At 37.5% G+C, this 23698-nt stretch overlaps 2 protein-coding genes across 6 annotated transcripts in view; both read right to left on the reverse strand.

Moving 5' to 3' along the window:
• Positions 1–1301: 1301 nt before the first annotated feature.
• On the reverse strand, positions 1302–7169 carry r3hdm4 (R3H domain containing 4). Its single transcript, XM_017712089.2, has 8 exons — positions 6940–7169; positions 4756–4910; positions 4389–4507; positions 4199–4313; positions 3778–3863; positions 3114–3199; positions 2931–2986; positions 1302–2246 (listed from the first exon to the last, which is right to left on the reverse strand). The coding sequence occupies exons 1-8, from the start codon at positions 6987–6989 to the stop codon at positions 2143–2145; spliced, it is 771 nt and encodes a 256-aa protein (XP_017567578.1). The 5' UTR covers positions 6990–7169; the 3' UTR covers positions 1302–2142.
• Positions 7170–9976: 2807 nt separating this feature from the next.
• zgc:172302 (phospholipid-transporting ATPase ABCA1) overlaps positions 9977–23698 on the reverse strand; it is a 38259-nt gene continuing 24537 nt past the window's right edge. For all 5 annotated transcript variants that reach the window (XM_037545459.1, XM_017712087.2, XM_037545460.1 and 2 more), the window contains 21 exons: positions 21461–21553; positions 21173–21368; positions 19471–19565; positions 19336–19368; positions 19129–19234; positions 18142–18216; positions 17898–18067; positions 17492–17669; positions 17285–17400; positions 15343–15487; positions 15042–15165; positions 14679–14808; positions 13885–14011; positions 13587–13649; positions 13057–13163; positions 12805–12946; positions 12495–12629; positions 11880–11983; positions 11246–11338; positions 10775–11018; positions 9977–10674 (listed from right to left, as the gene is read on the reverse strand). In XM_037545459.1, the coding sequence (XP_037401356.1) occupies positions 10243–10674; positions 10775–11018; positions 11246–11338; positions 11880–11983; positions 12495–12629; positions 12805–12946; positions 13057–13163; positions 13587–13649; positions 13885–14011; positions 14679–14808; positions 15042–15165; positions 15343–15487; positions 17285–17400; positions 17492–17669; positions 17898–18067; positions 18142–18216; positions 19129–19234; positions 19336–19368; positions 19471–19565; positions 21173–21368; positions 21461–21553 (2908 nt within the window). In that variant the 3' untranslated portion in view covers positions 9977–10242. The remainder of the gene's footprint in view (positions 10675–10774; positions 11019–11245; positions 11339–11879; positions 11984–12494; positions 12630–12804; positions 12947–13056; positions 13164–13586; positions 13650–13884; positions 14012–14678; positions 14809–15041; positions 15166–15342; positions 15488–17284; positions 17401–17491; positions 17670–17897; positions 18068–18141; positions 18217–19128; positions 19235–19335; positions 19369–19470; positions 19566–21172; positions 21369–21460; positions 21554–23698) is intronic.

Below are 23698 nucleotides of genomic sequence, written 5' to 3' on the forward strand. Positions count from 1 at the left end.
AGGCACTTAAAGATGCTATCACTAACACTTTTTGTTACGTTAGCTAAACTCAGAGCCGTGCAGAGAGAGCTGCGTCAACTCCATTCACTCCAATGGACCGTTTTTTTTTTTTTTCAGCTATGGTGGATCATGGAGCCTCTCAATAGCTCCTGGAAGTAAGCAGCAAATATTATCAGCGTAGCAGAGTTGCAGTGAATAGACCGGTTGTGATGCACTTTTAAAGGGTAAAACATTTAAAGAATCATTTTTCTATATAATAAGCACATCTGAATTCAATTAACATGTATTTAGGCTTCTGTTTGTCACATTCTTTAGTGATGGTATGTAATTAACAATTGCTTTTGCTGACTTGAGCCAGCAGTTTTTTCTTCTCTCTGAGCAACTGAAGCATCTCCATGCAGCAGAGCAAATCATGCTGGGACAACATGGAGAAAAGGGCACAGACAAACTGTGTGCCAGGCTATTCGTGTTTGAGTTCCATTATAGCTTTATTTAATGAATCCATTGCAGTAAATATGTGCATAGTGATGTGCACAGTAGACAAGATACATAAAATATGTTTATATGTGGACAAATATAAACAGATGTGTTTACTATGTCCTGTCCTGTCTGGATGTGATGTGTTTTAACGTACCCTTTTAAATGGCAGATTTTTGCATATGCAAGCCAAACAAATTTCTTTGGCTCCTTCTCCTTCTGTCCTTTCTGAAAGTCATAGAGTTTACAGTAGTAAAGTGAAGATTATCTAGGCCTTGGGATCACTGAAACAACCATCAATTAAATATGTATTAATGTTGGGAAACTAACTGGATCTCAATTTTGAAACATTCCTTCCCCTCCCCTCCAAGTATATCAATAAACAGTAAGATGACTGATCTTAACTACCATATAACTTTAAGAACATAATATCTATAATGTTTATTGCTTTGAGTTTTTAATAACGACAAAACACTTTGAAACCATGTTGACATTTACCTAATATGTCAACAAGGCAAGTAACGATTGCCATTGAATCCTCAAATAATAGCAAATGTTACTTTAAAATATATCATATTGTTGTAACTACACACACATTTTGGTTTTCTACATACATACTGCTAATCAATGCATTTATTGACTGCCAAGTACCAAAAGATGCAGTTACATTTACATTTACAGCATTTAGCAGACGCTCTTATCCAGAGCGACTTACAAGAAGTGCTTTGTCAATCTAGAGAAAGTATCTTTGCTAGTTACCAATAGCTTAGAGAAAAAGACAGTCCTGAGCTCAGATACTGCAAGAGACAAATATGTCACTGCAGACACCAAGAGAAAAAGAAAGAGTTGAACGCAGAACTCTGTGCCATTCAATGCAATACAATAACAATAAGATACAATACAATAAATAAAATAAGTGCAGCTTATAGTTCAGTGCTCATTTCAGCTCTGTCACTCTGTGTTTATGGGTTTAAATTGCCCGCAAAGAACTTACTGGAACTATCTGAAGTCTACGTGAATCATGTGATCATCAAGAATTTTGAACTTCCGTTGACACAACTCTCTCTACACGGCTCTGGCTAAACTGATCTATTCATACAACATATTTACATGACACATACGGAGAAGATTTATCTAGATCAGAGTAACCCATATCTATTCCAAAATCAAAAAGTATGGTAAAGAATGTACAAAACATGCTTCATCTTGTACCTAATCAATGTGGACAAAAACTACCACATAAAACTTAGTAGCACTTTTAGTGGTATCACAAAAATCGAATCAGTATCATGTTATAATATTTTTAGGCAGGTTTCTATTTAGTAGCAAAGATGTGGCAAGAGATAAATTCACTGATAGCACCTATAAAAGCCTTTTGTGACAAAACAATACAACTGCCTTGAATATCAATGTGGACCATATAGAATTTGTGCGTTATCAAACAAATTAAAATTACACTGAGTCAAAGGTTTCCAGTACAACTGACCATTTAGGTAGCTAGTGCAGGAGTCTACTAAAGAACATGGTGGCCCACTCTCACTCTCATAAACAAAGGCTTTCTAACATAATTGGCAGACAGTAGGCTTACAAGCCTGTTTACTTAAAGCTGCTTCTAGAACTCATACTGGCCAGTTTATGTGGCAGGGCTAGAAGGTGGCAGTCTTTTCAGCTCATCTGTTCCACATAGGCTGAGAGCAGCGGGCAGGGGGGCAGAAACTCCTCCCGTTTGTTGATGACCCTTGTCTGCCGAGCACCATTACAATCATAGCCTGAAACACAGGACATGCAGGTTAGCATTCAAGCAAACAAACACAAAAATTCATGTAAGATAAATGTGTAATTTTTTTACCTTAAAAATTGATTCTGATTCTTTAGAAAATGATTCAGTGAATCATGAAATTTCACCAAAGTTCAAACTGATTCAATTATTTTGGTACAATGAATGTACTACGAACTATTTACCCAGTAATGGTGCACAAATAAACAAGAAAGGGCTAAGCAACATGACAATATTTTAATGTATTGCGGTAATTTACATCATAAAACATCACACTATGCTTTTCTGAGCATACTATGGATATCAGCAGAAGTTAAGGAACACTGCATGCTTCAATACAAAGAGAGCATAATTAGTCCAGTGTAAATTCTAACTTCAGCTCAGTACGAAACATTTCAAAAAAATTATTTAACTTATAGTTTTTAATCAGTATTTTTAAATGTGGCATGGCTGGCACATTCTGCCTGTTCTAGCTTATCAAACTTCAGCAAAACCAAATATTGCAATACATAACGTATATTGTGATAATGTCTTCAAATATCGTGATACAGAGACAAAGCACATTAAGGCCCCCACATACGCAAATATGTCAAAAAGTTGTGTTGTGTGGTGGGTTGCGCAGCAAAACCTAACTTGATGTCTAAATGCTACTGCTGTACCTGCTGGATCTACTTACTGGCTGAAACAAGGTCCATATACTGGCAGACAGCATGAAGCAGCAGCCTCTCAAAACTGGGGAACATAAATATCCAAATGAATAAAATATTTCTGACTTTCTAGAAAAAGGTTCTACAAAACAGATACAAACATTTCAGTCAATCATAACTGCATAGACATTTTCCTCCTGTGGGCAACATACCTGCTGCCAAGTTTGGTGACATAGATAGAGTGAGGTGTAGCCCCAAAAAAGGTTAGTAGGTCAGTCTCCAGAATCTCCAGAGTCACCTTTGACAGAAAAGATAATTTGCGAGGTATAACTTAAAACAGGTGCAGGGTGTATATCACAGGAGAAGGTATGATGTGGTGGTGGTGTGTTAGTGTGTGTTGAGCTGGTATAGGTGTATCAGTTACAGCAGTGCTGCTGGAGTGTTTAAACACCTCACTGTCGCTGCTGGACTGAGAATGTCCACCAACCAAAATGTCCAGCCAACAGTATCCTGTGACCACTGATGAAGGAATAGAGGATGATTAACAATTTACATCTACAACGTGGACCAACAGTGTCTAATAGTGGACAGAGTGTTTTTAATAAAAAATAAAAAAACAAACTTCAGCAGCACTGCTGTGTGATCCACTCATAGCACTGCAATACACACTAACACACCACCACCAAGTCAGTGTCACAAATAACATCTGCTCCAAGGTTGTCCTGTGGGGGGCCTGATATAAAATATTGTCAAATAATGGTGTAAATACATAAGATGTGTGTAGAAAACTTATGTGCAGTCCATGTTCAGCTACTCCAACTTGCACACGCATGTCCATTACATTAAAAAAAAAAAAAGAAAAAAAGAATGACTCACTATGGGAATACGCTTTCGTTTCAATGTTGCACGCAGCCTCCGGTCAATCCTTCGGAAGCATTCCTGAGCAGTGTAGGCAGGGTTCACTAATGCAAGAGAAAGTCTTATTGACCCCCACCACCAATCCATGACATCAATTTATAGATCAGTGGTATCCAATTCCAGAATTTCATTCTGAAGAGCCAGAGTCCAGCACAGTTTGCAGATTTTTTTCTGCTCAAGTACAAAGCTAGCAACCGCCTACTGAACGGAACCAGGTATGTTTGAGCAGAGAAATCAGCAAACTCTTCTGGACTCTGACCATCTAGGACCAAATCTGTTAGTGATCCACTGAGTGGCGATCAATGAGCAATCATTATGTAATTATATTGTTTGTATAGACACATTCTGTGAGTATATGAGGAGTAAAATGATAACGCACCTTCTCTCTGATCTTTGGGGGCCTTTCTAGAGTTGTGCCTCCTCGCCTCCTCCTCCAGCAGGGCTAGGAGTTTCTCCTGCTCCTCTCCTGAGTGGTTCATGAAGTCACTCCAATACTAAGAGAAACGAGAAAGACTATTTTAAAAGGCTGCTGTGTGTTTAAACTAAATCACCGGAATAGGTTGCTGTACCTCCACAAGGTTTTCATTGGTGCAAGCCTCAGTGAAGACTGTGGGTGAGGCTGTCTCACATGCCTCAGCCTCGTCTTTGGAGCACTCATCCCGCTCCAGAAGATTAGCCAGGTAACGAGCTATTTTAGAATGTGATTATTAGAAAAGGAGGAAATAGGATCAAAACCGTCTTTTCATAAAACCTTAACAGATTGTAAAAATCCAAGTTCATAATATCATTTAATTAAAAAAAACCATGAATAATCAGGTGAGCATGTTTGTGCTGGTAAGGAAACATCAAGTCAGGTGTGGGAAAAAAGTTTGCACAGCTAAACAGATACTAAAAGCCGAATAACCTTTCTTTTGTATTACAGTAGGGAGCACTTACTGTTCTCTTGTCTCCTCTGGCTTTTTTTGCCCTTGGCTCTGGGCGTGAGGTCAGAGTTGCGAACGGCCTGCCTTATAAAGTACTGCTTCTTTTTGGCTGGAGAGATTCGTTTGTCAGGTGAGCTGGGCAAGGATGAGCTGTGCTCTTCTATCAAGCTAAGGGACAAACACATATGGTATCAACATAAAGTCAGCCGACCTGCATTGAATGAATGGTTAACTGATATGCACAAGAAAAAGATCTATCAGATATCAAAATAGATCCCTACTTTGTAGCTCCACTGCAAAACTATAGAAAAAGATTCCAGCCACCAAACATGTCTTGGCTTGCATTATGCCCATGTAACACCCCTGGCATCAGCAAAAAGAGCATGATAAACTAATAACAAACCAATAAATACCTTTTTTTTTTTTTTTTTTTTTTTTTTTATAAAGTCTGACAAGGATTTATGTAACATTAGGACAGTGTCACCTGCCACTCACTTTCAATTGAAAGCTTGTGAAGTTTTAATAAAAGCTGTCTTTTTTCCCCTTTTGATCAGTTTGTTTTAGGTTAATAAAAAAACTCAGTACATAGTACTGCATGGTTCAATGAAACTGAATGTATTTAAATTGCTCTGCTTGGGTAAAGCTATAGAAAACAACTGACCAAATTAAAATGCAGTCACTACACTGGAAAAATGTGAAATGCAACACACATGACATTACTTCACCATAGTTGAATGCATAAAGCATGTTGAAATGAAAAGGCAAAACCGCTGTTGCATTATGTTTTCTGTTGCTTGACCTACTTAAAAAAACAAAAGATGAGAATTTTCATTAAAAAAAATGCTGAATTCAGGTCAGAAATGAATATAGTTCACCTCCAAACGTAACCAATGCGCAGCTATATTGATTTACACTGTGCAGCACTCCAAATATCTATGCCAATTTAATCATAATTCAATCTTTACGGTGAAAAAAGTGAATGTGATGCATACATGAGATTGCATTTAAACAGTGAGTCACAGAAAACAGGCCAAAGACCCATTATAGTGATTTAATGTTGTTTATAAGTACTTGTAAGTAGCTACCTACACAAGAAAGACGTGTTGATTACATTTAGGTGGACCGTTTTCAATTCTGGAACTTATTCAGGAATTTGTTGTTTTTTTTTAATGTAAAATTGCTTTTCTGTGGAAAGTAATGTCATGTGTGCACTGCACTGTAGTGACAATTAAGAATTTGGCACAAATTTCTCTCCGTATAAATCTGCTCGCTCTGTAAAACACTAACCTACTTTCCCCTGTTTATGATCGACAGAGCCGGGGACAAAGATGGAGCATTTTTAGCTCTGGCCTCAGGCTCAGTGTAGAGCTGAATAAATGGGGCAGTAGCTTTAGCTTAGACAAACGTGATCAACAGAGACTTTAAGTGCTTCAGAATTAAGACTAGAATTGGCGTCAACACCACAGAAAACAAGCTGTATATGTTAGCTAGCTATGAGAATTAGCCGGAGATGAATCAATTAGTTCATTTCTATGATTTGACCTGTTTATTTCGAAGGCTGGGATAAATGTAGGACAACAAATGGTGACCATTTACCGTCATTTTAAATATAAAAAATATAACCCCAGCAAGTTAAACGGTTGGCCGTGTTATCAGTTAGCGTTAGCCAATTCGGAGGCTACCTTAATTAAGCCTCGTTAGCAAACGTTAGCTAGCCAATTAATTAAAAACACGTCTGTTGGGTTGCTTTGTTCTCTAGCGTTAACTTGATAGGTTAACCTAGCTAGGTTAGCCAAGTGTGGACTTTTCTGATTTAAAACCCTCTTTGCCTGACGTATACTGACACTTATCTAGACAAGTAACACCACGACAGGCTAAATGTTTAGTTAAACCCAAAACAGCTCATAACTGTTTATTAGCTGCTGCAACAAAAGCACCTTAAAATATGGCTAGCTAGCTATTTACCCAACTCAGCTACTAAATTCAGGCTTGAAATGCTCACATAACTAATGCTAACCCGCGCCAACCTGAGCAAAACTAACGTTAGGCACACCGACATAAACAATACGTTACGTTAATTTGTCTTCGTATCGAACAGCAAAGAAAACGCCTTCTTACCCCAGCGAGCCAGCCAGCGTTAAATACATACCGTAACCTAGACGGCCACCAACATTCATCACTAAGGTTAGCTACTCACATTACATCTTGTTCTTCATTGCTGCTGTTGTTACTGTTAAGTACAACCATTTTGCAGTCTTTCGGCTAAACAATATGGCACGACGTTACTATAGTAAGTCTGAAATTCGTCTCGCAGGGAGAAGCCGTCTCAAATGGTAAGGTTAGGTTTGCCCGATGCAACTAGCCAGCGAGCTAGCAGGAACCCTGAGAACATGAGTTCCGCCGGTTTGTTTGTTGATGTGGATTCGAGGCGAGGCGCGGTACATTTAAACGGCCTGTGAGACTGACTGAGCAGTCAGAACAGGCCGGAGTCTATTTTCATGGTTGTTATTAGATTTTAAATGAGAACCTTAATAAACTGCAAACAGCTTGACTCCCCGCTGAAGATTCGCCCGAGGAAAGCAGATTCAGCCTTTAATCCGCATTTTTTTACACAATTCAACTTACTGTCTTCAGTGTTTTTAGTACCAGTTACAATATAAAATCTGATGTGAAAAAGTTTAAATTCTTGTGTAAAGTTTTTCATTCATGGATTTCATCTTTCTAGGAAAAGTTAATGGGTTTTCTAAACTCATTTTAATGGGAGGAACAGTGTTTACAGTATGAATCAAATCTTACCAAGTGGTAATTCAGTTTGTGAAACTGAAGTGTTACATTTTTTTTTTGTTGAGTTGTTACAATGGAAAAAAGGAAAAAATATCCTTACATTTGTTCCTTCCATCAAAATGAACTGAGAACCCATTCATTATTCTAGAGAAATTACGTCTGACATGATAACATGGTAAAAACGGACTTCTGAAAAGTAAGAATTAAAAGCTAAAACTTTCTGTTCTTACATATAAAAACTAAATCTGCTCATTTATGTTTTCACCAAAAAACCAGTCTGATCATGTTATAATAATGAGGTTTTTTTCCATACTTAGTTTTATTTTTAACACTACAAAGAGCTGGAAATGTTCTTACTAGAGGGAACTGAATCCATATATGCTAAAATACAGGCCCTAAAGCAGAGTGCAAAATACTGTCTGGAATTCAGGGGTGGGGGTGGGCAGTGGGAGGATGGGTCCCATGTTGGCTGGCTTTTACAGCATTAGTGCCCCACCCCCAGAATTTTGAGATATTCAGGGGCTCTGAGGGGTTCATTAGCATGTCCCTGACCCCCAGTTGGAATTACATTTTTATACGCATCAATTTTTTTTTTGCTATTATAACATCGTGTTCAATCTGAATGCCTTATATCCCTGTACCCTGAAAGCACAGCAGTCGCCAATCTGCAGACTGTACGAAGGTGTTTTAGGGATGACATTAACAGCCTTGTTCAGACAGGGTCAGGGTGACCACATCAAGGACAGCAGAAATTGCTGAGCAATTGTAGGTGGCTTGCTAGGAGTGATCAAAAAGGCTGAACCATGACTGCCGTTGTGAGTGAGTCACTCTGCTCCCACCGCGGCTGCCAGGCAACTCCTTTAGAGCACTTTATACCGAAATTGCCTTGGAAAAAATAATCCTCAATGGTTTTTAAATATTTTTGTCTTTTCAGCTGATAAAGTGTTGAAGTTTGATGTATGCAAGTAAATAGTAGAAACATTTAGAAGCCTATAATTTTTTCCCCTGTGAATATCAATGTCAGCACAACAATTTCAGCACTTTTCCAGTAGGTCTATTCAAAACACACAAGTCCTCATGCCTGTGTACAGTGTATACGTTTATTATCATATATTTTATATTTTAAATATATATAGTATATATTCAAATAGATAATCCTATAAATTACTATAAATAACAGAAGTGATGTGCATATCTATATTTAAATGCATAACCATAACAACCACAGTGAATACATGAACAAATCTAATTATACAGTGCATATCAGACAGTTTCAAAAGTGCATCAAGCATCCAGTGATTTGCATATCTTTGGATTTACAGCTACATTCACCCTAAAGTGCAACAGAGTAAAAACATGTCTAAAATCATTGAAAAAGAGAAATAGAAAATGGTTGACCTAATAAAAGGCAGTGTTTGGGTATAATACCTCGTCTGCACTTCTGCTGTTCAGACAGATACGGAGAAATTATGAAATTGCATCACAAACTTCAAATAAAAAGTATGATTTGTCACCACATGGAACTGCAGAAGACATACACTTGTAAAATGTAACTAACACCATAAAGATTGCTGTAGATTCTAAGCCTTTTATAGAGGGATCCTGAGAAATGTTCTGTAGATTGCTCCGTAGCTTGAGGAAAAACAACCAATTAAAATTCAAGTCTTCAAATCAAGCAAAATAAAACATACACAGCGAGCTGCTAAACAGAGATGCCTGAATTTTAAAGGCTTTTAAGGTAACAGCATTCAATTTTGAAGGATAGAACAAGGCACCACACAAAGGACAAGGAGTAGTAACAACCAGGAAAGCATCCAGCAGGCTTATAAGCCGTCATATATGAATACACTCATGAATACTTTCATGTGCAATTATAGAACTGAGGTCTTCTTGTACTGATACATCTGCCACGATCAAGTGCCGGACCCTCCAGGGTTTGTTTCTTTTTATTTACTGCTGAAGTGAAGAACTAAAGATCCAAATCTGCAAATTACAATTCACATTTACGAATGTTGACAATATTGTAACTGCATTATCTACTGTTACCAAAGATTTCCATTTGTACATTTACTATTACCACATTTTTTATTTTGTTGTCATTATTATGAAACTGATGATGATTATGATATGATTTAGCTGCAATTTTCAGGTAAGTTATCATGCTCAAATTTATATGCTTGTTGACCAAAAACAAGGTTGATTGTACCTATACACCGATCAGGTATCACAAACATTATGTCCACCTTTTTCTACACTCACTGTCCACTTTATCAGCTCCACTTATTATACAGCTGCACTGTGTAGTTCTGCAATTACAGACTGTAGTCCATCTGTTTGTCTGCTGCATTGTCTGATCCACTCATATCAGCACAACACACACCAACACACCACCACCATGTCAGTGTTACTGCAGTGCTGAGAATGATCTACCATCCAATTAGTACCTGCTCTTTGAGGGTCCATGAGGTAAAAGGGGGCTTACAAAGTATGTAGAGAAACAGATGGACCACAGTCTGTAATTGTAGAACTAAAAGTACACCTCAACAGTAAGTGGAGCTGATAAAATGGACAAGGAGCGTAGAGACAAGGACATAGGTCGTAATGTTATGCCTGATCGGTGTATGTCAGAAAAGATGAGGAATAATGATTTCATTTTTCTCCAACACTTCTGTTATTCATTAATTTGCTTTTCTTCTTTGAACAGCCCATAACCAGCTCACATCTTGCTGTCCTGTGTTTTGGGCTTCACCAGAAAAAGCTTGGCAGGGTCTTTGCTTCTAGAGCTCTCTTCTTGTGTGGGCTTCGGTCCACTGACTGAAGACTCCAACACAGGCTGCATTTGTATCTGCTGAAGTTGCTTGGCTTCTGATGGCCTGGTGTGTTTGCCTTCTTTGTTCTTTGAACCTCCAGCTCTTGACTGAGTGGATTTGCTTGATGATCGGGAACAAGATGGCTGAGCTGGCTTGGCTGGGGAGGGTGACCTGCTGGATTCCGGAGATCGGACTAGTTGAGTGGTGGTTTGAGGTTGGACACTTCTTCTGGATGGCTGAGGTCTGTGGGTTTGAGCTGCCACCAATCCACCATTTACACCTACTCCTGTTAGCTGGTCATCGTCATCCGTCTGCTCCTTGGCAAAGTTGACAAATACCTGTGGTGGAGGAACATCTTGTGTTTAGCCTTGTTTTTCTTAAATCTTTATTTACAGTCAGAGCATCTACTTTAAGGTAAGATAACAATCATTTTCTAACCTGGTCCAGTGTGGTCTGAGAAATGGAATAGTCTGCTATTCCCAGCTCTTCATAATTGTTCGACAGAACATCAAACACACGAGCAAGAGAGCAGGCATGAGATGGCAGCTGATACTGCAGAACGTTGTGGTGTCTCTCTTTTAGCTCTATTTCAGGGAAGGAGTTCTTGATATAGGCATCCACTGGGCAGGGTTCTTTTTTGGGTGCTGACAAGCGAAGCATAATAGTGTAGCCATCTCCAAACCTGTTGTAAAGTGAAGAATATAAGCAGGTTAAATATAATCATTTAAAATATGACAGCAGACACCTTGACTATTCATTTCACATTTGCTACTAATCATACGCGACTTGAATGAAGATTATGCTGATAATGATTATTATGTATTTAAATAGCCTAAATATATATGTTTATCGTTTTTTGTAAGAATTTGTTAATAAAATCAGATTTACTAGTTAATTTTCATATGATACCTGTTCTTGAGGTGCTGTACTGAACCAAGGCACCGGAAACCACCGTTGACCATGATGGCCATACGAGTGCAGAGTGCCTCACACTCTTCCATGCTGCATATAAAAAAAAATAGTGACACACAATAAAGATTTGGCCAATATTACAAACTAATATTTCATGAGATATTTATTGTACTCCAGAAAAACAGAACATTTAGAGGGAACCAGATTTCTGAGCTAAAACGTTTTCATTTAATTCATTTTACTGCACTGTGTTGCATATGTATCCGCATCAACAGATATGTAGATGAAAAATACCAGATATTAGTATCGACTCACTGTTCCTGTATCCCTGAAAACAGCAGTCATTACAGACGGCAATGCTGCTCTGCATGCAATATCAAATAATCTCTTGGAAGGTGAAATCCAGTTCTATAAATATCAAAGATTTCCTGTGATCACAATATATATGTGGTGTTTCCAGGTATTAATGATTTAAAATCTGAAGTGTCTGTGAAACCAAAGTTTGGTTAATACTTCCAACAGTTTATTAGAAATCCATAACATATCTGCTAGGTTCTGGTGACTCCAACTGTGTGAAAAATGAGAACTAATTAGTCAGGCTAGCATTTTATTTTGGAATTACACCCCATACCTGTGAGATGTGAGAATGACCGCTCTGCCTTCTTTGATGACACTGAGGATGCAGTTCCAAAGAAAGCGCTTAGCCTTGGGGTCCATTCCTGTTGTGGGCTCATCCTAAGATTCATATGTCAGAAACATTTTCACAGAGCCTTTAAATATTACAGATATTGGAATGAGTGGATTGACAGGCAACTTTATAATGACAAGGAATTTACAACTTAATTGCTGGCTGAATGAATCAGCAATGCACAATGAAGCAAGAGCACAATCAATCAATCTTACTCTAGTTCTAATACACAAAATATATGACAAAGAAAGTCAATAATTTGTAAAGGTTATATCACTGTTGTTGCACAAAAATCTATCTCTGTTTTGAACTTTTTTACACAATTTGAAACTCCAGTTACCCTTTGCATCATGTCAAAATTTAATGTTAAAGAGACAAACAGAAACAAAATCTTGTTCCATTAACTTGCATTACAAGTTAAGAAGTTAAGGGTTTTCCTTCTCTGATGAAGTTACCATTTATACAAAGTTTTGTTTGACAGCAATGATGTAATTACAGTATACAAAGATGGGTTGCTTGTGGCAATTAATCTGAATCAAAGCTGTGATGAAGACTAACCAGAAAAATAACTGGTGGAGCTCCGATAAGAGAAATGGCAGTTGAGAGTTTACGTTTATTGCCACCACTGTAGCCTCCTGCTTCTCGATCAGCATACTGGGTTAGTCCCAGCTTTTTCACCCCCCACTGAGCCACCTAGGCAACAAAGATCAATTATTAATGGGGCTGAGACATCAAAAGGCTGAACATAGTCTTTTATTAATTCACACCAACTTAAAAGCACAGAGTATCTAAATAACTGACTGCTTCTGCTTATATTACAAAGTGTGCTCAATTTCAGTGTTCCCGAGTGACCTATAATCTTTAATACCTTTGCCACATATGCTTCAGGGACTCCTCTCAGTCGAGCGTAGAACTCCAGGTGCTCTCTCCCAGTCAAAAGGTCACAGATGGCATCAAACTGAGGACAGTAGCCCATAAGCTGATGCACCCTGTCCATCTCAGTCAACACACTGAAGGTTCAGAGAGAGAGAGATTCCGTTTCAAGATGTTGTATTACTATTAAAAGCAGCATTAAATCTACAAACAAAATACAATGAAGTGTATGAAAGACAAAGCAGACCTGTGACTGCAAAGGAAAGCTTCTCCATAAGTGACCCTGGTGTCTCCAGTCAGCATGAGGAAAGTAGAAGTCTTCCCAGCCCCATTAACGCCAAGAAGCCCAAAACACTGATATGCAAAAACAAAAACATCACAATTTTAATCAATAAAAATGGAACCCATCATAGACTTATTACTAAACAACAAAGCAATTACAATTGCTACTGAGTAATATGGAAGTATGTCAACAACTAATTAAAAATGACAAATAAATGTTCACACATGGTTAAAACTACATTTTTACGATTATATAGCTTTATACTGTACAATGTGTCTAATACATTCAATTTTATGATATCTGTGTTTTTATGTAAACAGGGAATCCTAAATAAAATGCTTTTTTCCTTTTAAATGGCAATGGAAACCTTGTAAATTTCAATAAAAAGGGTCATTCAGTAAGCTAAATCACTCTAAGGAAAAATAGCTTTTGTCCAGTATACTCAGATTGTTAACTGGCAGTTTACATGGTGTTCGACAGTGTATTTCTCTCACCTCTCCTCTAGGAATTCCAAGACAAAGCTGGTTCACTGCTGGCTTTTTGCCTGCTTTATAAACCTGCAGCAATAGGAGAAAGTAATGGGCTTACTATACAGAACAATGCAGAAAAAGTGGTAGCTGTCCAGATAACTGTCAATTATGAAAAATATAAAATTTGAAATAAAATATATAGTATCTTTTGGCTCATTTGAAGATCTATGTTATGCACTGTATACCTACAATGATATATATATATATATATATATATATATATATATAAAACTTTAGGGGATTTTAGCTGGAAATGACAGACCTTGCTCAAGTCTATGAGAGTAAGAATATCCTCCTGAGTTCTTCCGCTCTTCACCCGGTCTCTCTCCCGTGCTACATCCTCATCCTCAGAACCCAAAGGTGGCAGTACAGGGTTAAACCATGGCAGCCTAGAAGAATCATAAGGTGTACTGCTTGAGTCTCCAATCAATGTCTCCAATAATAAAACCTGAGAATCTTTGCTATCAAGAAAACAACAAAAACCTGCATCTACATTTTGTCCATTTTTATTTTCCTACAGCTTTTGAACACAGCTGTCTTTCACATTGTGTAAAAAATTACTTGCATTGAAAGATAAGACTAATTTGGCCTTCTCCTGGAAGGTTACCATTTTGGAGTTTTGGACTTTTTTTGCTCTTTTTTAAATATACAACATGATGATTTCAAAAGTTTGGAAAAGATAGCGTTAAGAATTACGCACTAATAAAATCTGTACTTAACCAAATATAAAGTGCTATTTGTGAAAAGTTGAGCAAATTGTACAGCTCATATAAAAACTGTTGCAACTAAATTGTATGCATTGTATCAATGTATAGATAAACACAGCATATTTTTATTTAATGCCTGGTTTATATCATTTAAAAATATTAATTGTATTCCTCACTGTGTAATTTACTGTGTAATTTAATTCTTTACTCACTTCAAATGAATAAAGTAATAAAAACAACATCATGAGTGATTCCAGTGAATTCAAATTTATGTTTCCTGTATTATTTTTAAATACTGTTTTATTGATTAAATATTTACTATTTTAAGATAACAGAACACCTGTCATACCTAAATCGCACAAAAAAATTGTACTGTAAGAGTACAGTGAAAATAAAGAAGACAATCCCCTCCACTGCCATAGCAAATAAGTTCTTCCCCACAAAATCCCAGGCCAGTGGCTCCACTGTCTGCTTGGCTCCTGTGAACACAGATGAAAGAACTCTCATTAGTCTGTGCTAAATCTGTTATAGCACAAGCTACTAAAACAACTTCTTCTAAAGGGTAGAAAGGCCTTGGCCACTTCTGGCAGCATAAAAGAAAAAGCTTTTAACATTCACGAAATGAAGCATTTGTCCTAAAACAGTATGACTGCATCACTATTCCTTGGTGTAGAAAAAAGTCTAATAAAAAGACCTGGCATGTGGTATTTACCAAGCCTCTGGAAAGCATCCGCCATCGCCTGGTTTTTAGCCATATCAATAAGACCCCGACCCAGACAGAAGTGAGGAAAGATCAGAAAGATCTTCTTTAGGATCTTGCTAACCTCCTTTAAATGCTGAGAACAGAAAGAACAGGAGGACTAAATCATACATGAACAAAGTCTACTTGTTTTTGAATTTTTGCCAAAACTTTTATTTTACCATTCACATCTGTGACAAAAATAGCATCGTCACTGCACATGATGTATTTTAACTGAGATCACAGGGAATGACTAAGGCGTCATTTTCGGTACCTCATCAGGAAAGAGCTCCAAGACGAAGGTGGCTATGCTGCCATTGACTCCGATGAAGATGTTGATGGAGGTGAGGGTCACATAGGCCGTGCTGGGCACAGAGAACACGAACGAGGCAGGGTACATGAGAGGAGTGATGGACCATCTGCAGCAGAAGACAGAAATACATGTTCATTTCACATATGTGACCTAGCTTCTTCTTGAAACTGGACAGTTAACGGGGCAAAAGGTCATCTAGCAAAGTCTAGCATGATGATATTTTGACATTAAATGAGTTCAAATGTTGCATACATATACACCGAACTTAGGCTCTCTGAGAAAATGATATATAAATTGATTCATCTAGACAGTAAGTGCTTATATATTCAAAAATATTTTCATAATAAATTCAAATAAACAAATAAACAATATACTGTCATTTGATGTGAGTCAGAATGTTAGCCTAACTGTTTTTATAAAGAAACTATTACTCCTTTTTACTGTATTTATGTTTAAATTCAACTACTCCTATGCTATATAATGTTTTACTTGCAAAAACACACTCTCTGACAAGACAAATATTCTGAACATGTTCCATGGCTTCCTAAGACTTTTGAACAGTGCTGTATATATTTCCCATAATGTTACCTAATATCATATCATATCATAATAATCAGCTCCATCATTACTGACACAACTGGTAAATGTGGATAAAAAGATCATGAAAAATGTCTTTAATTGGCCTTTAAATGATGAAATAAAAACACTTATCAAAGGAAAAATAAACAAAACCAAGCATCACAGTTACTGGCGCCCCTGCATTTAGTACTAAGCGCACCCTCCCTTCTACTATTGTGTTTGATGAGATATGGACAATACAAAACAAAAAATCTGAGACCACTCCTCAGTGAAGACTTTCTCCAGATCCTACTGGATCTCAAAGAGTCCCAAAAGTATATCTGTATATCCATCCTTCTTTCTACACCAAACTTATCTGTGCTTGTTGCCAGAAAGTTTATTTTTGTCTCATTTGGCTACAGAACCACATTCCAGTCAGGTTTGGGATTAGATGAAAGGCAAAAACATCTTTCTTCTGGCACCTTTACCAACTAGTCAGCACGGAGGTGGCATCTAATTGTTTTGTAGACTTATGTGATATAAAATCGTGGGATTCTACAGATCCCATTCATGATCCTTGGACACATTTCTGCCTCTCTATCCACCCTCCCCTTTGTGTGTAAGTGGCAAAATACACTTGCGTCCTCTAGCCCTTGTTTTTGAGTGTCATCTTGCCCTTTGGAACTGAGTTACAAGAGGTAGTGGTTAAAATATTCCCCCTACGAAAAGGGAGCCTCAAATAAAAAAGAACAGCAGTAGAGTTCAGCAACCTCTGAGTTTTAATTAATTGGAAAAAATCATATGCCTTCAGTTGGGGTGGTGGTGGGGGGATGACAATTATTTATTATCACCACCAATAAGTCTTCTGTGACATGAAGCTGAAAGTCTATTCACCAGCTTCTTGATCAAATGTTCCCATTCCACCTTAAAAGGTGTAGCATTTCTGACATTTGAGGTGCCAGAATGTAACTAACCATTTAATTGGGACAGGAAATTTAGCTACCTAGTGTCCGAGACATCAGCATACCAATTTTTTATGCTTGTTATGAAGAATATAAAAACACTGAATCTACATTAAACTATGACAATACAATGGTTCTTGTATTAGGACCACCTACCTCTAAGACCTGCATGCGTAAAGCGGAGGGGTAGGGCTAAGTAGTACGGCCAAGGTGTGAAATGGGATTGGGCGCAACACTAACCACACACTACATTTGGCTTAAGAAAAAATGGTTTATGTTTGATTTTTTGCCAAGTAATGCCTTGATGTACCTGCAACTTTGCCAATTATAAGGAAAGCGAACTCTTAAGTACCACAATTACATTCAGCTCTATTCACTCTTACCCATATAGCAGGAGCAACAGCACTAGTGCAGGAAGGTTTTTTTCTGACACATAGGCCTCCTGCTGAAAGCCTATGAAGATGAACAAAACCAGGGTAGCTGGCACAGTGTAGTTCAGCTGGTCAAAGACAAGACAGATAATAAAACATGAGACAAACATGTTTGTAATAGATATAGGACTGTGTAAGACAAGAATCACAGGAACTGACCATGTCCCAGACAAAGTTTGCAGTCCAGTACAGGATGGGCTTGACTCCACTAACAAACTGGAGATGTTTAGCTTTGCTGACCCTCTCCTCAATAAGAAAGAGCACAAAACTCGCGGGCACAAGAGACATGGCAAAAATTACACATATGGACAACAGGACATCCACTGATGTGGTCTTCCTAGAGACAGAGAAAGAGAGAGGAAGTTCAAGTAAAAGTAAAACTGGTTCAATAGTTAAGAGTGACAGAAAGTATTTACACTGACTAGATAATCAGATAAAGTTTTTCAGTAAGAAAAAGTGATGTGATTTTAATTCTAAATATTGGGCTCCTTCAACATGTACTTTAAGAACCACTCTGCAGAAATCAGCTGAAGTAAGGCTATGACGAACGAGAAAAACTTCATACAAGGTCATTTCGGTAAGCTGTTCCTTGGTGAGGTTCAGTGGGTGGTTGTAGGCTGTTATGCCATGCGTCATTCTGGCTGGTCCAGGAGAGAGGCTGGCCCGAAGCAGTCCGTTGTTCATAATGTTGACAAATGACACCATTGCATGCCAACCTTTGTTATTAAACCACACCTAGAGGACAGAATGGCAAATCTGTAATGTCAAACTGAATTTAATTTTACTGGCAAGTGGAAGCGAAGTCTTACCTTAACATTATGTTGACTACTGAAACCAGTGAGAAAGCTGGGTAATCTGTCCAGAAGCTGATTCAGTGAGCTATTCTGTAAAGAAATTAAATAAATGTTGATTATCATGTGCGTGGCACATAGTTGCTGTGGGAACAAAACTTTTAAAATGGTAACTTTACTATTTTTGCTAACTTTGAATGGGGGTTAATGTAAAAAAAAAAATTATTCCAAACAATTTTGGGCCACTGCTATTCTTCCATTCATCATAAGATGTGCACACAATATAGAGAGCAGCTTGTATTTTTGAATTATGTGGAAAAAAAACTAAAAGGGAGATACAAGGTTTTGTTCCAAAAGTGATAATATACAAACACCCTAGACATCACTCCACATGCCTTATGGGAAAATATCACTGACTGTTCATAACATTTTTATTTACTATACAAAACCACCAGTGAACCTACATATATCTTCTAAGTTTTTATGTTTAATTATGACAAAGGTAAAATAGTGGCAAATCTAATATTGAAGTTTTCCTGGGGACTATATTGCCTAACAACACCCTGCATGTAACTGTCCAACATGAATGGGTTTCACACCACCACTGTGCGATGACTTAGTAAGTTTTTCTACAATGGAGCATTTCATTTCAGAATGACTTTGTATGAGTTTTAGTGATTTATTTATGCAAAAATATGGTAAACTGGTGGGATTCTCACGGAAGATAATTAAAGTCTTTCAAAACTTCCAATCCATTTTTAAGTAATTATTTCACTGGTGTCAGGACAAAACCTCATATCTCCACTTCCATTAAAAGTTCAGAACATTTTTCCTTGTCCAGTAAATTTGTCTTTTTGGAGATGGTTTTTTTCAACAGCAGTCATTTATTTCACTGAGGAAAACCATCACTAATGGCGGTTTGCTAATTATAAGTATTTAATACGTCATGATAAAAGATAATCAGACTGTTAAAGTCTTAAAATATCTCAGATGATAGTCACATACCTCTGCTATCCTATACTGGGTTCTGATAGCCATTATAGACTCCTCCAGTTGGTGACTCTCAATCAAAGTCTGAGAACCTTTACCACCCAGAGAGAAACCTCCATACCTGAGGAGGGAGTGGTAAAAGATTTACGTGATGTGTATTTATCTCAAATGTGAACTAAATTCTTGAATTTAGAAGTTTGCAAACTGAACAATCTGCCTCACCTGAACTCGTTCACCCACTTTTTAGTCTTCAAGCTGGGATGAAACATAAAGAACATATTCAGTTGCATGTTTCACCGTGTATTGAGTTTGTTTTGACCACAATAAACAATAACAATGAACGAAAGGAGATCTGACCTTTTTTTCATAATCTGAGGATAAGTCTTGACGAGGTAGTCAGATATATTGCGTCCAGTCAAATTCTGCAGTATGTCACCTGTAGATCTCTTTATCTGTGGCCGACAAGTAAAAAAGGTATAAAAAAGTGTTAAACAGTAGTAGTGGTTATAAACCAGGGTTCTCACATTTTAATCACAATTTCCTTGGGGGTCACGAGGCCCTAGTCTTCTCCAAAAAGGGCCAGTTAAAAAAAATCCAGGGAAAAAAGTGTCCCATATGTTTTTTTCCTAAGTATAAAACTATTACTACTAATGTTATTAGACAAAACTTTGATGTTGATTTATTATCACTATATATTAATATTACTAGCAGTAATAGTAGTACACAGTACATTTAACAGTAGAATTTTATGGGATTCTTATTGTGATGGCTTTGGTATTCTCACTGAACGAGTAAAGTTAGTGTGAGTGATATGATTTCAAAGTAGAGCAGCTAATGCACGTTGAGTGGATCTGTTTGATCTGCTTGAATTCCAGTCATTTCTAAATTCTGACATGCTCTATCTACTGCTTTATCATGAATAAATCCATAAAGGCAGACATAAATATTGGCCTAATTTAGAATAGCAGTTTTAGCTTTAGTTAGTTATAGCTAAATTACAGTCTGCTCAGTATGCTGAGTTCTAGTGTATACTATTACATGATTATTAGCTAACTACACTAAGAAGTGTATAAGAAACAGGTTTTGGTCACAATGACTGACTTGTGAAAGAGCTCAGAACGAATTAACTAATTAGAATTATTATTAGAAATAAATTGTACTGTCATTGTTTCATTTATTTATGGCCAGGAATTCTGTGACTTTTGTGAGCTTGGTAGCCATCATTTGTGATAACTCTTGGCTCACAGTAGGAGTGGAAGCAGATGTGGTAACATAGTATGCGTTTACCATGATGTGCACAGCAGAGCCAATAAGTCAGTGCTGCACAGAGAAACATGAAAAGGGTTTTTGTAGTGTGATTCAGGGGAAATGTGAGAAAGATTACAACTTACCAAGTATAAGAGTAGTTTTACATAACATAATTTTGCCATTAAAATGTATGGGGCCTTTTTGTACTTCATATTGCAAAACAAGAACTGACCCAAATGAAAACCAAGGGAAATTAAAGTTGTAATTTTCTGCCACTCAAATGTGTATAATTTGGCTAATTAGCTACATGACTTGCTAGACTGCACAATTTGCTGTTTGAGATGAAAGTTGTAAAGTTGAGCAAAGCATCCATTTTTACATCTTACACTTACATATTACATCTGATACATTAGCTATCTTTCTTACTATAGCTTAACACTAGTTGTGCTAATGAAATTATATAGTGCACTTTCTGCACTCATACAAATGTATACAATTACACAGAATCATGTGTGGAATCAGAGCTTCTATTTTGTCTCAGTGAGTGTAAAACGCTGGTCATTTGGAGGCTAAGATAAATGATAATAGCATTTGCTATAGCTAAAAACATTAATAGCATTAGCTTCCTAAGTGCCTTATGCCACCTTAGCAAACTCTTTACAAAGCAATAATGCAATAGCCAATGATAGCCAATCAAAAAAGCACAGCTACATTTTTCTTGGACCAGTTACATTACTTTGTGCAGTGAAAAAAATGCTTAATGAGCTAATAAAGAGGAAGATGTGGTGAGCAGCAATAGAAGGCTGATGACCTGTGGAGGGGGTAGTCCTCCTGCTCCCACTGGGCACTCAGGCAGCATTCTGCGGGCCTCATCAGTGCTGCACTCACACTCTGGAGATGGATGCTCCTCTGTCCAGTTTGGCTTGTTAAACAACTCCCACATGGAGAAGAGGATCTGGGGACGTAGGAACACAGTCCCGGCCTTATCTACTTCACACTGGGACTCCCTGAAGATTTAGAATCACACCATTTTACACAAACATTACATTATCATATATCTAAAGAAAGAGAAAGACAGAGCAAGAGATGAATAACCTACATGTCTGAATCCATGCATTTGGTCCCAAACCCAGGAGGGTCCAGAAGAGCATTCAGAAGATTCTGGATGGTAGTGTCCTGTGGGGCATCATTGCTGTGAGGAAGAGAAATATAGGAGGACAGTGAGAAGATTCTGGCTGTTCATGCATAAGTAGAAGCTAGAAATGTACTGTAAGATTCGACTATGATTTCACACCTGATTTGGTGATCTTTGGTTACAGAATCAATTTGAATTCCAGTTTCATTAGTCATTGTTTGACATGCAGTAGTGTGTGATCAGATCAGAACATACTGACAGCCATTAGCATTTTGATTTTAGCCAGATCACAAATGGGCCCTATCATTTATTTGCTCATGCAATTGTATGCATATTTTTGAAGACCACCAAGTAAATGACATGTATGTTGATTTGCTAAGTGAAAATAAATGACCACATTCACTTCAAGAACATTTTATTTTTACTTAATATGTTAAATTCAGCAAAAAAAGTAATTGTGAACTGAATATGGTAGAAGTGTGTTCTCTGTGGAGGATGTGTTAACTTATTTTCACTTTTAAACGTATAGTACACATTTATTTCTCAGGGAGCATTAACAAATTACAATCATCAAGTCATCAGTCCAAGCACAATGTATGAAACCTTATGAACTAGTACAGGCCTTTTAGCAGATAGAACACAAGTGATGGGCAGTCATTGTGAATGGTCATTGTGTGTTTTCACACTTGGGCCGTTTCAGCATCCGAAGTGGACTGAGATCACTGAGTCATGGTTTCTTTTGCATATGTGAACATGCCAAATGAACTCAGACCCCTCTAAACGGCCCCAAAAATGAAACTAACTGAGACTACCTCTCAAGGATGGTCTCAGCTCGGTTCTTTTGTTGTTCGTTTTGTGGATCGACTGATGTGTGCATTGTGAAAACTAAACAGCCCCAGTCTGCTTTAGCTTTGCTTTATGGTGAAGATCTCGAGGCTCAGTGTACACACAGCTTTCAGCACTTCAGCAGATAAAACCAAGGATCATTATAAGGTTCTACTTAGGATAAAGTCTGTCCGTGATCTGTGACAACACAGCAGTGCTAAAATATTAAAGCATTAAGAACTATGCCTGTGTGACTTCACCATGTTAAAGGCTCATGTTGGACGCACAATGCAGTTTACCCTGCTTTCACACACTGAATGCTAAATGAAAAAAAAAAATCACCAATGACATGGATTATCGCTCAGTGACAAGAACAGCCAAAAACTAAGCTTGTGGTCTGAGATCTCAAAAAAGTCCTCTTTAAAGTTCACTTACATTGTGAACACAAAAGGTCATTTGCAGTTGGTTTTCTTCCAGGTTCACTTTAACAGAACTCAGTTTGGTTCTTTTAAAACTAACTATATGTGAAAACACTGCCTATCTATAAGTACTGTGGGTGAGGGGTCTCAAAAGAAGATTTCTAACAGATTTTGACATTGGTTTGGTAAGCAACAAAGTTTAACAAATAAGGAAAAATCTTCGACTGCAGTTTAGTTTTTAACTATGTTGTATCTGCATGTTGAAGTCAATCAAACTGAATCATTCTACAGTGATTAGTCATTTCCCTCTGTTTTAGTCTCAGAACATTTTTTTCCTAGGGAGCAATGCCTTAAATATATTTTACAAATCTTTATGTTTGCCAGGGATATGAACTCACTGACCAAACAGAGTCGTCTCTGGTGTTGGCATGGCAACACTCAAGATGACGAAGCAGCTGTGTTACAGCAAAAAGAACTGTTTCACAAATGCTAAGAAGTTCAGACAAGCAAGTCAAAAAGGGCTCAAACTGGGCTACAATCATCCAAATTATAGTCTGTGTGGAAGCACTCAGAGTTTCAGTTTTTGTATGAAGCGACAGAGCTCTCCACACTACTTCTACTCTCTAAAAGGGGCAGTACACCAAAGTCACTGTTTGCTCATTCTATGAGGAGCACAAGGGATCTTATTGGCACTTGAAGAAATTCTGATTGTTAGTTTTGTCCTTCATCTTGTGTGGAGTTGCATCTCCAAAATCAGCTCAGACTGATTTATGGAGATCCGAGCTGTAGCTCATGAAATTTTGATAAACATTCTGCCTTTCTTTTTTTTGCAGTCATCTGGCAAGCAATCTAGCAAAAAAAAATGCATTGCATCCAGTATGTACTGTTTTCATGCAAAAAAAGTTGCCTCCAAATGTTTCACATTTTATGTGTTCAGTGTGTAACATGTTACTAAACA

This window comes from Pygocentrus nattereri, chromosome 15, assembly GCF_015220715.1.
Source record: "Pygocentrus nattereri isolate fPygNat1 chromosome 15, fPygNat1.pri, whole genome shotgun sequence".
Lineage (NCBI taxonomy): Eukaryota > Metazoa > Chordata > Actinopteri > Characiformes > Serrasalmidae > Pygocentrus > Pygocentrus nattereri.

Bases quoted from the DNA above. Each gene is read 5' to 3' on its own strand.
- r3hdm4 (XM_017712089.2), bottom strand. From the start codon at position 6,989: ATGGTTGTACTTAACAGTAACAACAGCAGCAATGAAGAACAAGATGTA. The intron at 4,508-4,755 runs GTAAGTGCTCCC...ATTCTAAAATAG, and splicing joins CCAGAGGAGACAAGAGAACA to CTCGTTACCTGGCTAATCTT. The intron at 2,987-3,113 runs GTATGTTGCCCA...TATGTTCCCCAG, and splicing joins GTCACCAAACTTGGCAGCAG to TTTTGAGAGGCTGCTGCTTC.